This window comes from Gopherus evgoodei, chromosome 3 (genome assembly GCF_007399415.2).
Source record: "Gopherus evgoodei ecotype Sinaloan lineage chromosome 3, rGopEvg1_v1.p, whole genome shotgun sequence".
Lineage (NCBI taxonomy): Eukaryota > Metazoa > Chordata > Testudines > Testudinidae > Gopherus > Gopherus evgoodei.
The window spans coordinates 196,719,740-196,734,098 of NC_044324.1; the positions used below are offsets into that span (position 1 = coordinate 196,719,740).

General features: G+C 42.8%; 1 protein-coding gene across 6 annotated transcripts in view; it reads right to left on the reverse strand.

Moving 5' to 3' along the window:
- Positions 1–14,359, reverse strand: part of FOXN2 (forkhead box N2) — a 120,780-nt gene that overhangs the window by 6,900 nt on the left and 99,521 nt on the right. For 5 of the 6 annotated variants that reach the window (XM_030557754.1, XM_030557750.1, XM_030557752.1 and 2 more), the window contains one exon: positions 4,101–4,165. In XM_030557754.1, the coding sequence (XP_030413614.1) occupies positions 4,101–4,165 (65 nt within the window). The remainder of the gene's footprint in view (positions 1–4,100; positions 4,166–14,359) is intronic. The other variant, XM_030557755.1, reaches the window with a different exon arrangement.

Genomic DNA, 14,359 nt, shown 5'->3' on the forward strand with positions numbered 1-14,359 from the left:
AAAATCCGTTACAGTCTGCCCTACAGCTCGTGAGATTTTTATTCTTTTCCTTTCCAAAATGATGTTGGCAGCAACACCACCATTGGGTTTACAGCTCGTATGTAACGAACTGACAAAAAAAAAAATTGTGAACCATTATTTTGCTCCATTATCTTGATCAGGAAGTGAAATGTTCAGAATTATCACTTGCTGCTACAGACATTTTCTTTTAGCATATGATGTTGGTATATAAACACCACTTTGTTAAATGTCAAGGAGTTATAAACAATAATTCAAGACAGAACTACCTGCAAGCATGGTTTCTGCGTCTCTGTACCCCAACACAGAACTCATGAGTTGCAGTTCTTTCTTTCGCCTTATAAGCAGCTCTTCAGGTCACCGCTAATGTATTTTGGCTTGCTCCCTCTTGCTGGAATGAACTTTCCCAAATATATGCTTCCCCAGCACCATGGCTAAAGAACACGCTAAAAGAAGTCTTCAGTCTCAACAACAGCTGCCTCCTAAGACCCCGGGAACACTAATGGCTTGCCTCTAACAGAGAGGATTTTCTGAACTGTTGTATAATATGCAGAAATTCAATTAGAACTGATACGAATTCTTGATGCCCTTGGTGTATCAATTGGAATGACTAAAATCAAAGGTGATGCATGGAAGGGGGGAGCACGCAGGGTCACATGCCCCGCCCCCAGCCCAAAATACATCATCTTCCCGTCAACAGTTACTCATTGTCTCTTACTAGCAATCCCAAACTTGTATGGGCCACATCAGCACAGTCATTTAAAAAAGAGTGAAATACAGAATTTTATTCTACAGCAAGCCCTTGGGATACTTAGAACAAACATGTCTATCCTTTATTCCCTAGGGAAAATGTGCAGAAAAGGCTCAATAGCTGTTCAGCAGACAAGCCAGGAAACATCCTTAGTCCAGCATCATGGGACAACCAAAAACCTGGTTTGGATGAATGAAGTTTAATGCTGCCTGCTGAACAAACAGCTAGCTGATCTATCCTCAAAAGTCCTGACTAAATTTTCTGGTGGTCTGTGGCTGAAAATTAAAACTAACCTCCCATTTCATTTGCCTAAAGCCCAACATACAGCTGAAGAAATTGATTATTTAATCTGCCTGTCTGCTACATCACTCAATTCCTGCTTAGGTTCTATTAAGTCAGTTGTGCCTCATACTGGAATTTGAGAAGAGCGCATAAGGTTATTCTTATATGGCTTAAAAAAAATAATAGAACCAATATATTTTCTTGTCAGCCAGCCAGTTCAAGATCCATGATAAGTCACTTGACACCCCTCCCCTCTCCAAAACTGCTATCAGCAGAGATCCTCTACAGACACATTTCCTACTTGCTCAGGACACTAAACCTCTGGTGGAATATGCCTTATTATTGATCAGGCAAGCCCTGAATTCAGCCATATACAACAGGCTCTGTAGGAATCTTAGTTCAGGTACTAGGTATATGGTGGTTTTAGTATATTTCTGGAACCACTGTACAGAATACGATGTTTTGAAATCAGAGGCCGCTTCTCCTATTTAGGGAGAAATGAAGTTCCAAAATTATGCTTGGCCTTAGATGGAGATAAACTAAGGTGAAAGATGTACCATTTACATATAACAATAACACTACCTTTGAATGTGAAAGCTGGATTGCCCTAATGGCTAATTTTTTCCTGGTTGAACATCAGAAAGTCTACAGGATAGGGCTACTGCAAGATCTCAAAGCCCTGTTATATTGCACTCATCAAAACCTAGATGGATAGATTAGACAGAACCGTCTGGGATGAGGAAATGGCTACCAGAAAGGCATAATATGCACTTACAATTAACTAACATTTCTTTTTTGTCCATGTGGCAAAGAATCCCAAACATACATGACTGTTGTATGACCAAAAATTAACACATTATATACTGAGGATGAGAGTGTTTCTTTATTGGAGCTACCACAGCAGAACAAATCATAAAGTATTTTAGTGATGATAAAATACTTCACTTCAGCATCAATGAGAGCCCTATAAATGTCAGGGCTACTGAAGTACACTGTATACTTGGCGTATATACTGTGTCGAGTGGACACACATTAAGATGTATTAGAGTCAAGACAGTGTAGTTCAGATCAGTAACTGAGTATATGAACAGGAAGATTCGGGACTCTGCTAGGACTTGAACAGAGAATTTTCAGATCCAAATACACACAACTTAAAATTAATTTCCATTAGCTTTCAGTAGCAGTACAGCTTAGATCTTTTCAGCCTTCGAGCCACTAGTGAGTGAAGTTCTCACAACAGTCATAAATCACACAGAAGGATGACGACATTTTGAAGTGTCTTATAGGTGCTATCTGCTCTACAAAAATAACTATGCTTAAATAGGGATTGTGAGGCAACATTTTTTATGTCCTCATGGGAAATGAAAAAAATTGTATTACCCTGTTGAGCCCTAACATCAGCTAAACATATTGTTAATCGTTAACAGTGTGCTCATTCAGGACCTTCCAATCTCTCTCCATTACCGTTTTTGGGGGATGATTTAAAGGTGTATCTATATTATAAGAAAGAAGGTTATGTGATCTAATATTTATTTTATTACTAATTCGGTTGGGAAAACAGAGCTATAACCTGAATATGGGAGAGTGTTACATATTAAGATGTCAACAGCTCTATCTACAGCCAATAAATACATCAAAACCTATTTGATCTGGTGACAGGTTCTATGGTACCAATGGAAACAAAGAACAAGCCAGTGGAGTAAACTTTTTCTTGAATAAAAGGGATGGTATACTCCTATGCCCTTGAGGCTGGCTTGAAAATGTAGTGTCACACGTGTTCACCATGGTTGACACCCACTTGTCAATGAAGACTGATGCACAGTCCTCCCTTTAAAAAAGGGTGGGGGGCAACCCCTCCCCCCCCAGATATTCCACAGTAAAGGCAGACAGAAAAATCAGCTTCTTGTTAGAATTTGCTTCATCTGAAGGCAAATGAAATTTCCCTTGAAAATAAAATAAAGGAGAAGGGAAGGAACCTTTGAAAGAAGGACAGCCTGTGTTAAGGAGTGGTGCAGAGGAAATGGTGCATCTCAGATACATAGGGAAGGGAATCTTTATCATCTGTCATGTCATTAACAGAGCTCTGTACTCTTCAGACTGCCAGGCGGACCATCACATGTTTCTATTACAAACCATCCTCTGCCCTTACTGGCTGTTGGAACTCAGAAGGCCATGAAGGAGGACTGGCTTCTTGAAGAGTGGAACCCCTTCTCAGCACCAGGATGGCAAAAGATAGACATGCTATGTTTCCTCCTTTGCATAACTGCGAGACTCACATCTGGGTCCCATAGTATTTTATGGATCTCATGAGTAGACCATAGGAAATTGTAATCCTGCACCTCTGCCTTGTGGTTTATCCAAATACAGTTTTTCTCCTCTGAAAGGTAAAAGCTAACATTTTTTGACATTGCAGAGAGTTGTGCTGGCCCATGGTGCAATCATAGGGCTCTTCTGGCTATCACATTAATCATCATGACTTTAAGCATAAATCTTCAGATACTCCTGTACCTTACAACATAAATAACCAGACTCAGGGCTATATCAGAGAAGAATTTTTCTCCCACTTTCACAGATAACAGAAAACAAAGAGAACAGAGAAGCGGATTTTAATACACAAAGCTTTGCAGGACATGGCCATAAGACTAGCCATAAAACAGGATGTCCTGCACAGAGCATTTATGTGGTGGAATGGCAGTGTTAGCCAGGCTACTCTGGATTTACTTACACCATGATATCCTTGTTTCATAAAGGTACAGCATATGCCCATATAACTCTATGATATTGCACACATTGGTGTAATTACACCAAAGTACAAAATGTAAACTTTTTTTTAAAATAGCTGTTGTGATGGATTTACTAAAAGAACAAAATCAGTTTAAAGCAAAGACACACTAGGACAACTAAGGAGCATTCTATTAACTGACTTTTCTGAAAGAGTCTTTGTACACTTTGACAAAGGTCCATCTGCACATTTTAGACTACAATTTATTCTGAATATGAATAACATTGTGGGAGGGCAAAACATACAGAATATTAATGCCATAATTACCTTTGAGAGACCGGCCATGATTCTGCTTAAGTACTGAAGTTAAGTAATGAGGACAGGATGACCTACTGAAAAGAAAAAATTTTTTACTAAAACCATAAATAGTACTAAATTTAATATACTGTGAATAGATGAAGTGAAGAAATTTCTATGCCACAAAAAGTTAAAAGAAAAAGGTTATTAAAATAGGAGAGGTAAGCCAAGGAAGCCCCATACTTTCTACTACTTTTGGTAGCTAGATAGTAAGCAAGCCAGTCTGATTATAGTACTACATAGATTTAAATTCAGGACTCAAAAAAGCCCATTCACTTTGGGGTGATTAGGAAACTTTGCTTGGCCAGCCATCAACTTCTGCAGATTCTAAGTGTTTATTAAATTTTTTTTAAAAGCTCTAGCCTTTATGGTTATGAAGAAACTTTCTAAATATGACCTAAGTGTAAATCAGTGAAGTGATGTCCAGAACTCAGGTGCCTCTACTGTTGCTAAGGATTTTGCCTGGCTGAAACGAAATGAAGAATGTCAAGAGTCCTGTCAGTTTCATTGCTGCTAATCAAAATGTAGTGGTCAATGACAAATTAAGCTAGAGAAAGCTCTGAACAGAAGTAGAAGCAGGCAATGGAACTTTTTACCGGTGAGGAGGATTCAAAACCTGAGGATAAGGGAGCAGTAAAGCAACACATATATGTGCCTCTTCCCTTCACAGCAGCCAGGAGGCTTGGAAGTGGGGCAAAGTAAAGGACTCCCAGACACACTCATAGCCAGAAGACTACAGTGGAAGGAAGGAACAGAGAGACTTCTTTTTCCAAAGGAAATGGGGAGCTGAGGAGAGGGTCTTCAAATTAATCAGACACTTAAGCCCCCAAACGGGGTCCGTGGGCAGGTGAGGGGAAGTTGGCTTGTCTCCTAGATGTTGCCTTTGGAGACTGTGCGCTCCTCCACCCCTATCTTTTATATTGGTCTCTGAGACACTAAAGACAATGCAGGAAGCGATACACCGTAATATTACAGAAAACACAAAAATGAGAGGAAAAACAAGGAAGAAAAGGAGGAACAGAAAAAAATAAAGAAGGATATATAGTAAGCAGGACTGCTTAAGCAGGACTTGACTCATACATTAATTGACAAATTTCACAAGTATTTGTCAAATAAAATTATTTGACAGGTACTTTTTTGTATTATCTGACCATCTCAAAGCTGGCTATATACTATTCTGTGAATACATTATTCAATACAAACAAGTGAAATTAATCAAGTAGCATATTCAGAAAATTATTTTTGATACTCAACCAGCCCTTGTAGTATGTTAGATTTCATGAAAAATATATATACAAAAGAAATTTGATTAGCAATATGTTGCAATTAAATGCCATATACAACAAACAGTGCACAACTGTTTTATTCTTTCAAATTTCATGGAACATAGGTCTTTCTTACCATCGTAGAAGGATTTGACCTCAGGTTAGTAGGCAATGATAGATTTTTCAAGCTCAGTGTATAATCAGAGCTTTGCAGTGAGCATGGCCCATGATTAAAGATTAAAAAACCTGGGTGCCTAAAAAGTTAGGCAACCTTATTTTCAGAATTACCATAGTTAGCAAAAGACAGTTACCTTTTCCGTAACTGATGTTACAGAGATGTGTTGCTCATGTGCATTCCACAACAGGTGTGCGTGCTCGCCACATGCACCGGTGCCGTAAGTTTTTCCTTTAGGAGTACCCATAGGGGAGTGCCCCTAGCAACCCCTGGAGTGGCACCACTATGGTGCGATATAAGGGGCGCTGCGTGCTCCCCCCATCCTCAGTTCCTTCTTGCCAGACAACTCCAAGAGAGGGGAAGGAGGGCGGGATGTGGAATGGACATGAGCAACACGTCCCGAAGAACACTAGTTACGGAAAAGGTAACTGTCTTTTCTTCTTCGAGTGATTGCTCATGTGCATTTCACAATATGTGACTCCAAGCTATACCTGTTAGAGGTGGATAAGAGTTCACGGAGCACTGCCTTGCCGAACCTGGCGTCCTCCCTAGTTTGGGAGACGATTTCATAATGTGAGGTGAACATGTGGACTGACAACCATGTGGCACCCCTACAAATGTCCTGAATAGGGACGTGAGCCAGAAAGGCAGCCGACGAGGCTTGCACGCTAGTTGAGTGTGTCCTCACAATCGGCGGCAGGGGAACTCCCTCCAGGTCATAACAAGTATGTGCCACATGAAGTGATCCAGTTGGAGAGCCGCTGAGTGGAGATCGGCCGACCTTTCATGCATTCAGCCGTGGCAATCAACAGTTGTGAAGACTTCCTGAATGGTTTTATAAGTTCCAGGTAAAAAGCCAGACCCCGTCTCACATCTAGCGCCACTTCCATATAAGTGGCGCTCCTTACTGGATGCGTGGGGTTTGGGACAGAGCACCGGCAGGAAAATGTCTTGGCCCATATGATAGGTGGCGACCACCTTAGGGAGGAACGAAAGTTGTGGGTGAAGCTGGACTTTATCCTCATGGAACACCGGGTATGGGGGTTCAGAGGTCAGGGCCCGAAGCTCCGAGACACTCCTAACAGATGCGATTGCCACAAAAAAGGCTACTTTCCATGAGAGGTGGGACCAGAAGCATTTAGCAAGCGGCTCAAACGGAGGTCCAAATGGAGGGACCATGGGTTTAACATAAGGGAAGAGGCGACCCAAGCCCTTCAAGTGCGGAAGAGAGAAACTGGAGGGTATAGCCCTGAGAGATCGTGTTGAGGACCCATCAGTCTGACATCAGCAGCAACCACTCTGGGAGGAAAGTACATAAGCGGTTGGAGAAGGAAAGATTGGGTGGATCCCTGGTACAAACTGGTAAGTCATCCCCGGGTGTCCCATCAAAACTGGTGCTTACCCGCCTGCTTGCCCTTGGAGGGCCCAGGCTGGGGTGCAGGCCAAGACTGCCGCTGTGAGCGCTTTTTATAGTCCCTTGATTTTTTAGAAGGGGACTCGTATCTGGAGTGGGTGGCCTGACTGGGGGCTAGCTGCAGCTTGAACTTGGTCCTGGCCGGGGCCGGGACATAGAGACCAAGAGTCTTTAATGTCGTGCGGGAGTCCTTGAGACCGTGTAACTTCCCGTCTGTTTGTTCCGTGAACAGGGCCTTGCCGTCGAATGGGAGGTCCTGCAAGGAGCTCTGTGCCTCGCTGGACAGCCCAGATAACAGGAGGAACAGCACTCTTCTTATGGACACTGCAGAGGCCATAGATCTTGCATCCATGTCTGCAGCATCTGAGGTTGCCTGAAGGGCCACTCTGGTGGCAGCTGTGCCCTCCTCAACTAGAACCTTTAACTCCTTCTTCTCACACTCCTGGAAGGAGTCCACAAACTTTGGCATTGAGCCCCACAAGTTAAAGTCATATCTGCCCAGCAGGGCTTGGTGGTTCGCCACCCTCAGTTGGAAGCTCAAAGAAGAATAAATCTTTCTAGCAAACAAGTCTAGTCTCCTCGAGTTCTTATTCTTAGGGGTAGGAGCGGGTTGGCCCTAATGCTCCTTATGGTTGACTGCCTCAACTACTAGAGAGTTGGGAGTGGAGTGGGTATATAGATACTTGTGCCCCTTAGCGGGCACAAAATACTTTCGTTCTGCCTTCTTGGAGATGGGGGACAAGGAAGCCGGGGTCTCCACTGGGCATTGGACATCTTTGCCACCCCTTCGTGGAGGTGGAGAGCCACCCAGGCTGGCACTGTAGCCGAGAGGACATCAAAGAGGGAGTCCAAGGGTGCCTCCACCTCCTCAGCTTGTAGGTTGAGGCTTAATGCCACCCTTTTCAAATGTTCTTGGTGGGTTTTTGTATCCTCCTGAGGCACAGGAGGAGGAGGTGCCATGATTGCCTCATTGGGGGAGGATGAAAATAGAGGTGTGGTACTCTGCGTCCCCACCAGAGCCGCAGGTCCCAACACTTGGTCCCCTTCTGAGCGCGGAACCAAGGAGAAGCGCTCCACTGACCCCTTCGTGGGTGGCTGAGGGAGGCCAAAGGTCTTTTCGAGGCTCTAGCCACCGAGCCACCACCGGAGGCTGTGTCGGGCCCACTGAGGATTCATCCTCATCATATAATCATAATTTCAATTTGGCATAGTTAACAGTCTGTGCTGAAAGGGGTTTCATAACTAGATTAGCAATGGTGCAGTATATCAGTGACAAAAGTGCACTAATTGAAGTGTGTAACAAAACTGGTACGTTGCTAGCCTGCATTATGTTTGGTGGTAGTTACTGATATCAATCTTGTTTTCATTGACTCTGAAAATTGTCACATTCACCATCCAAGAAAACATAACAGTTTAGCTCTATAAACAAACACAGCTATTTCAATTTTTTGTCTGGATAGGTTGATGTGGTGCAGGAGAGGATGAACAAGGAGAATTTATTCAAAGAATGGAAAATCACAACTAAATAAGGGATCTACACGACATTGTTTGATTTGCAGTCCTTCACATAAAGTGATGAAGTGGCAAGTGTGCAAGAAATATAGCAACCTGTCCTTTCACATGGGCTCAGATCCTTCAAACACTATGTCCACCTATAATTTGACTTCAGTAGAACTAATCACAAGAGGAAAGCTATGCACATGCTTAAGTGTGTGCAGGATCAGGATCTAGGTGATCACCATAACCTAAAGGCAAAATGCATATATTAGAAACTGGCCATACTCACTATACTCAACTTGCTTAACAGGTTTCATAGAAACAAAGTACATCAATTATGCCAATCATTTACTGTACCAAAGATTTATGTCTAAAAATGGGTCCTGTACATCAGAAGCTGACCAAAATTTAAAAAGGCAACAATTATGTTTTTTGGGACAACAGGTGAATAATAGCTCTAAGACCATGCTAAAATATTACTGACTACAAATACAAGCCCTCTCGATGAAATCTGGGGCTTCCTCTGGCACAGTAACCATCATTTTCTTTCTCTTCAAGGATAGATTAAGCTTTTGGGATGGGGGTGGAGGGATTATAACATTCTGTTTGGCATTATTATAGATATATATTTTGTTCACTAATAAAAGTAGCATTTAGATTCATAAAGGCCAGAAAGGATGATTTGATCTTTTTGTCTGAACTGCTGGATACCAGAGGCCATTAAATTTCACTCAGATATCTCTATACTGAGAATAACAATTTGTGTTTGATTAAAGCATAACTTCCTGAAAGCATCTAATCTGGATTTTAAGACATCGAGTGATGGAGAATCCACCACTTCCCTTGTTAGTTTTCAACAATGGTTAATCACACACTATTAAAAATTTGTGCCTAATTTCTTATTTGAATATGTCTGGTTTCTGCTTCCAGACATTGGTTCTTGTTATCTCCTTCTCTGCTAGATTAAACAGCCATTTAGTACCTGGTATTTTCTTCATGTGAAGGTCCTTATACACTGAAATCAAATCACCTCTGAATCTTCTTTTTGATAAACTAAATAGATTGTAAACGCTAAAAGCCTCTCACTGTAAGACATTTTTTCCACCCTCTCCAATTTTTCCATTCTTTTTTTAAAATGCTGACACCAAAACAGTACTCATTATTTGAGTACTGGTCTCACTAATACCATATATATGTTTATTAATTATTGTTATTATTTAGAAACTGCTTCCTTGCAGTACTACTGCTGAAATAACAGCTAAAGCTAAATGTCTGAATTACTCTGTTCACAATAAAACTTTAGAGTAATATTTACTTATGCCTTAAACCACAGCTCTCTAAGAACTATTGGATTAAGATTTAAGGGCTTCTCTACACTACAAAGTTAAGCCGACATTAGGCAGCTTACATTGACCTAACTATGGAGATGTACTCCTACCGCTGCTTTAACTTTCCTGCTACGCCGACGAGAACTTAAGGCGATCTGGTTAGAATGATGCAGTGTCAGTGTAGATACTGCATTGTTTACGACATCCAAAGTGGCCTCCAGGAGGTATCCCACAATGCCCACTGTGACTGCTCTGATCACTGTTTTGAACTGCACTGCTCTGCAGCCAGGTACACAGATATGTGCTCCTCCCCTTTTAAAGCCCCATGGAGTTTTGAAATTGCTCTTCCTGTTTGCTCAGTGTGGAGAGCTCACATAGCTAGAGCCCTGCTCAGATACAAAATTTGTATCCACATCCAATCCATGATCCACAAAAATGATATAAAACAGATATCCACAAATTTGCAGGGCGACTGCTCAGATGAGCATGTCAGCTCCATGCAGCAAACATGATGCTGCCTGGAGTACACAGAAGGTGGTGGATTTCTTGGGTCTGGGCGGAGAAATCACTGTAGGGAGGCTGGGAGAGAGAATCACAAGGACCTCCCTACATTCCCCTTCCCCCCATCCCTGCCCACCAATTCCATGTATCTTCTGGGGCCACAGCAATACCCAAGGCACTCCACCCCATGGGAGATTAAACATGACAGCTGCACATACCCCAAGGAGGCTCTTACAGCCAGTTGTATGTGCTTATGAATTCCCTCTTCCATCCCCTTTAAAGATACTTTCCCCTGCATGTATGAAGTTTACCTCAGTATTACATAGGTATGTTTGCATGGGTGTGGAATAAAAATCTACTTTTGGAAACTGAATTTATCTTTATTATTCTCCATCACATAGTGGCTGGTGCTAACATTCAAGACAATAACGATAGGTGCACATGAATTATAAGAGTTGGGCACATACAGCAATCATACAAAGTTTATAGCATGGTGCAAACAAACAATGCCAGGCTCAGCACACTACAGAAATACATATTACTTTGGCTCAATGTTAAAATGTTCCTTCACAGCCTCCCCCAGCCAAATAGCCCCCCACTGAGCCCTTCTTATAGCCTTATGTTCATAACACACAGCACAATATTGAAGAGTGATGCAGGATCCATGCTTTCTAACAGATATGGTTGGCTTGCAGGTTAGCAGGGCATTTGAAAAGCAGCTGGTAATTTAGTAGGATACCCATCGAATGATGGGACTGAGAAACCTGCATCATGTGACACTAAACCTGGCCCCATGAGGCATTACAAACCCTTCCCAAAACATCCTGCACCAGTTGCACAGAGGGCCAATTACCCACAGTGCACAGCTCTCTGTGTTGATGCAAGAGCTGCTACTGAGGATTTGCTTTGCCAACACATGGAGCATAGTGAGGACATGCAAGGTGGTTTAATTACAGCAGTGGCAGTAGGTTGACATAACTTAAGTCGACTTAAACTTGTAATTTAGACATAGTCAAAACTTAGGCTAAGAAAAAAGAGAAGGATGAATGTATCCCTTTCCTGCACAGGTCAGAGGCCTAGAAATGTAATTTTTTTAAAGGAGGAATTTAAAAAGAAAAAACTTCAAAAGACAGAAGAAAATATATCAAACATTTAGTTAATAGAAAAGAAAAAAAAAAGATACGCAATAATAAAGCCTGAGGTGAAATCCTGGACCTATTGAAGTCAATGGAAATTTTGCCATTGATTTCAATAGGGCCAGTATTTCACATTATGTGCAGTAACTAACATAATTAGTGTGAGACTGTTGCCTGGCTTCAATATGTCTGTTACAGCTATCCCCCTATTCCATTTTGTTTCTTACAGCTGTCCCCATACTCCATTTTGTTTTTGTTCTCCTCCTGTGGCCGCCCTTCCATGGCTGTTAAGTTGTTTACCAAGGCCACTGCCCTTCTCAAAGGGAGGGCCCCTTAAGTTGTTTACCAAGAGCCACTGCCCTTCTCAAAGGGATGGCCACTTGTGCTGCGTGCTAAGTGGGACCACTGCCCTGTTCAAAGGGTTAGTCCTGTTATCACCTTGTTGAACCTGGGCTTGGTGTAGGGCAGGCAATGTCTAGAGCTGCAAGACCTATTGTGTTTTTAAGATCCTGGGCATGAGTCATAGGCCTCATGTGCTTTTGAGTCACTTATTGCACAGGACCCTGCCCAGGCATGTCTCTGTGCTCACCTGCAGTTTTTTCCCTGTGCCTCCTCCCCTGTGACAGAGGGAGCCTATCAGGATTACTGGCGGGAAACTGCCTAAGCTTGCCTTTAAAAACAGACATCAGAAAGGTTCCTGCATTGCTGCCTGGTCTGATCAGCCAGGGGTTTTGGGGGGTCCTTTCTCCACTCTCGTTTTATTTTTGAGCGTACCCCCGGTTTTTAAACCCCCCCCCACGAAGAACGAATTGCTGCCTGAGAGATCTCCTGATTATCGAGACCATACCGAGCCCTCTTTGCTTGTTCTGATGTTGCTGCTGCTTCTGACTTTGCTGCTGCCTTGGGGACTGGTAAGACTCCCTCTGTGAAACTTTCCATACTTTTATTTTATTACTTTAGCTGCTGGCTCTGTTTCCCTAGCACACAGACTCAAGCTAAACCTTGGTCTGTGTCTTAAAACCTCTCTTAAACTCCGCAGCGCTTTGCTGCTAAAAATAAGCTTGTGCCGCTGCTAAGCTCTGCTCCCTGCTTTCAGCTGTATCCACTGCTGCAGCCACCATCCCCTGGCTTCCTTGGGGACTGCCTTGGGAGCTGTATCCTGGGCACATACCACTCTGCCCTCTGTAACTTCCCCATAGCATAAGGTGCACCGTAGGTTTTGCTTTTTAGTTTAATAAGTCATAGTTTGCTAAGATTGTAGAGCTTGTAAGTTTCACCCGCCTTGTTATAGTTTGCTGTTTTGTTGCTCTGTATAGTTGCTTGTTATAGTTTGCTTAGAATTGTAATATTTGTTGTTTTGCCTAGTCCTTGATTAAGATAGATTTTAAAAAGCCATTGCCTGGTTGCATTCTGTACCTGTTTTATTACTTTGTATAAGCTGCTTGTAATTTATATAAGTTTGATTAAGTTAGAGGATAGATAAGATTTATACTGCTTGAATTCGTCTTCCCGCTGTCCCAATCTCTCCCTGAACTTTCCCATGTCTGTTTTTCCCCCGCCCCAATCTCTCCCTCTGTGTACTTCTCCGTGTCTCCCTGTTGTAACCCCTTGCTGCTTCCCTCTCCCCCCCGTGTAACTTCCCAAACCCTTTGCCGCTTCTTTTCTTCTTTTTTTTTTTTGAGTGTCCCTCTAGCCCTTCTTTACACCTCTCTGCTGCCTCTCCCTGTCTCCCCTGTGTTCGTGCCCCCGCTCCTCTGCTGCCCCTCCCCTACCGAAGATCACCATCACACTGCTCCGTTTGTCTTCACCCCGCTGCTCCGCAACTTCCCTGAAGTGCTCTCCGCTGCTGCAGCCTGTTTCTTCCCTGAAGTGCTCTCCGCTGCTGCAGCCTGTTTCTTCCCTCAGCCGTCTCCCCCATTCTCCACGTGCCTTCTCATCGCTTACACGTTCAGCGCCCTCCCCTCTTGCTGCTCCCAGACTCCCCTTAAGTGCGCTCCAGCTGCTCTTGTCTCCCATACCTTCAGCCCGCAGGCTCCTGAAGACTGCTGCTCTGGGCTTCAGAGTCTCTCGCTGCTTGCAGCTGCACTCTCCTCTCGTCAGATACCACTAATCACTCACTCCCCTCCCCCCTCCTGTTTCTTGACCCAGCTTTTAGGTACACTCTTGCTATCACAGCCTCACAAATTAAGTCAGTAATTTCCTACATTACATAATTTCACTTATCACCCATATTGTATTATTGCACTGTGACTCACATTTTACTTGTGGTTATAACACCCCATTAGTTGCCTCCATTTTTCTAAATATACTTTGTATACCATTTTTATACAGAAGCTACCATTTTATTTTGCATTTTCTTTTGGGTACGTTTTGCATTCCACACTGTATCTAGAGCTGTTCCTATATAAGGTTAACTTACTTATTGACTGTACTGTATCCCATTGTGCTGAACCCCACTTACTGTACCCCACTGTTAAAACTCCCTACACTGTTCAATAAGAACCCCCCCCATCACTGTCTATTGTAAACACCTTATACACCCCATCCCATCGCATTTCATTGTTAAATTCCCACCACTTCCTTTTCCCTTTAATAAAGAAATTAATTGGCACCCCACCTGTGTGATAATTGCTCCCCAAGATCCCATATACCTGTGGGCAGGGACACAATGAAAAAGAAAAACTACAAACAACAAAAGTGCTACAAATTTGGGACCTGATCCTGCAAATACTTATGCATTTGGAGTAAAGTTTCTCACTTATGTGGTCCCCGCTGTTGTCAATGAGGACTATTCATATGAATGAAGTTACTTCTACTTCAGTGTCTGCAGGATCAGGTCCTTATGAATTTAGGGTTTGACTCTGCAAACAAGACAAAAAACAAACAAACTCATGAACAAAGGTTTTTAGGACA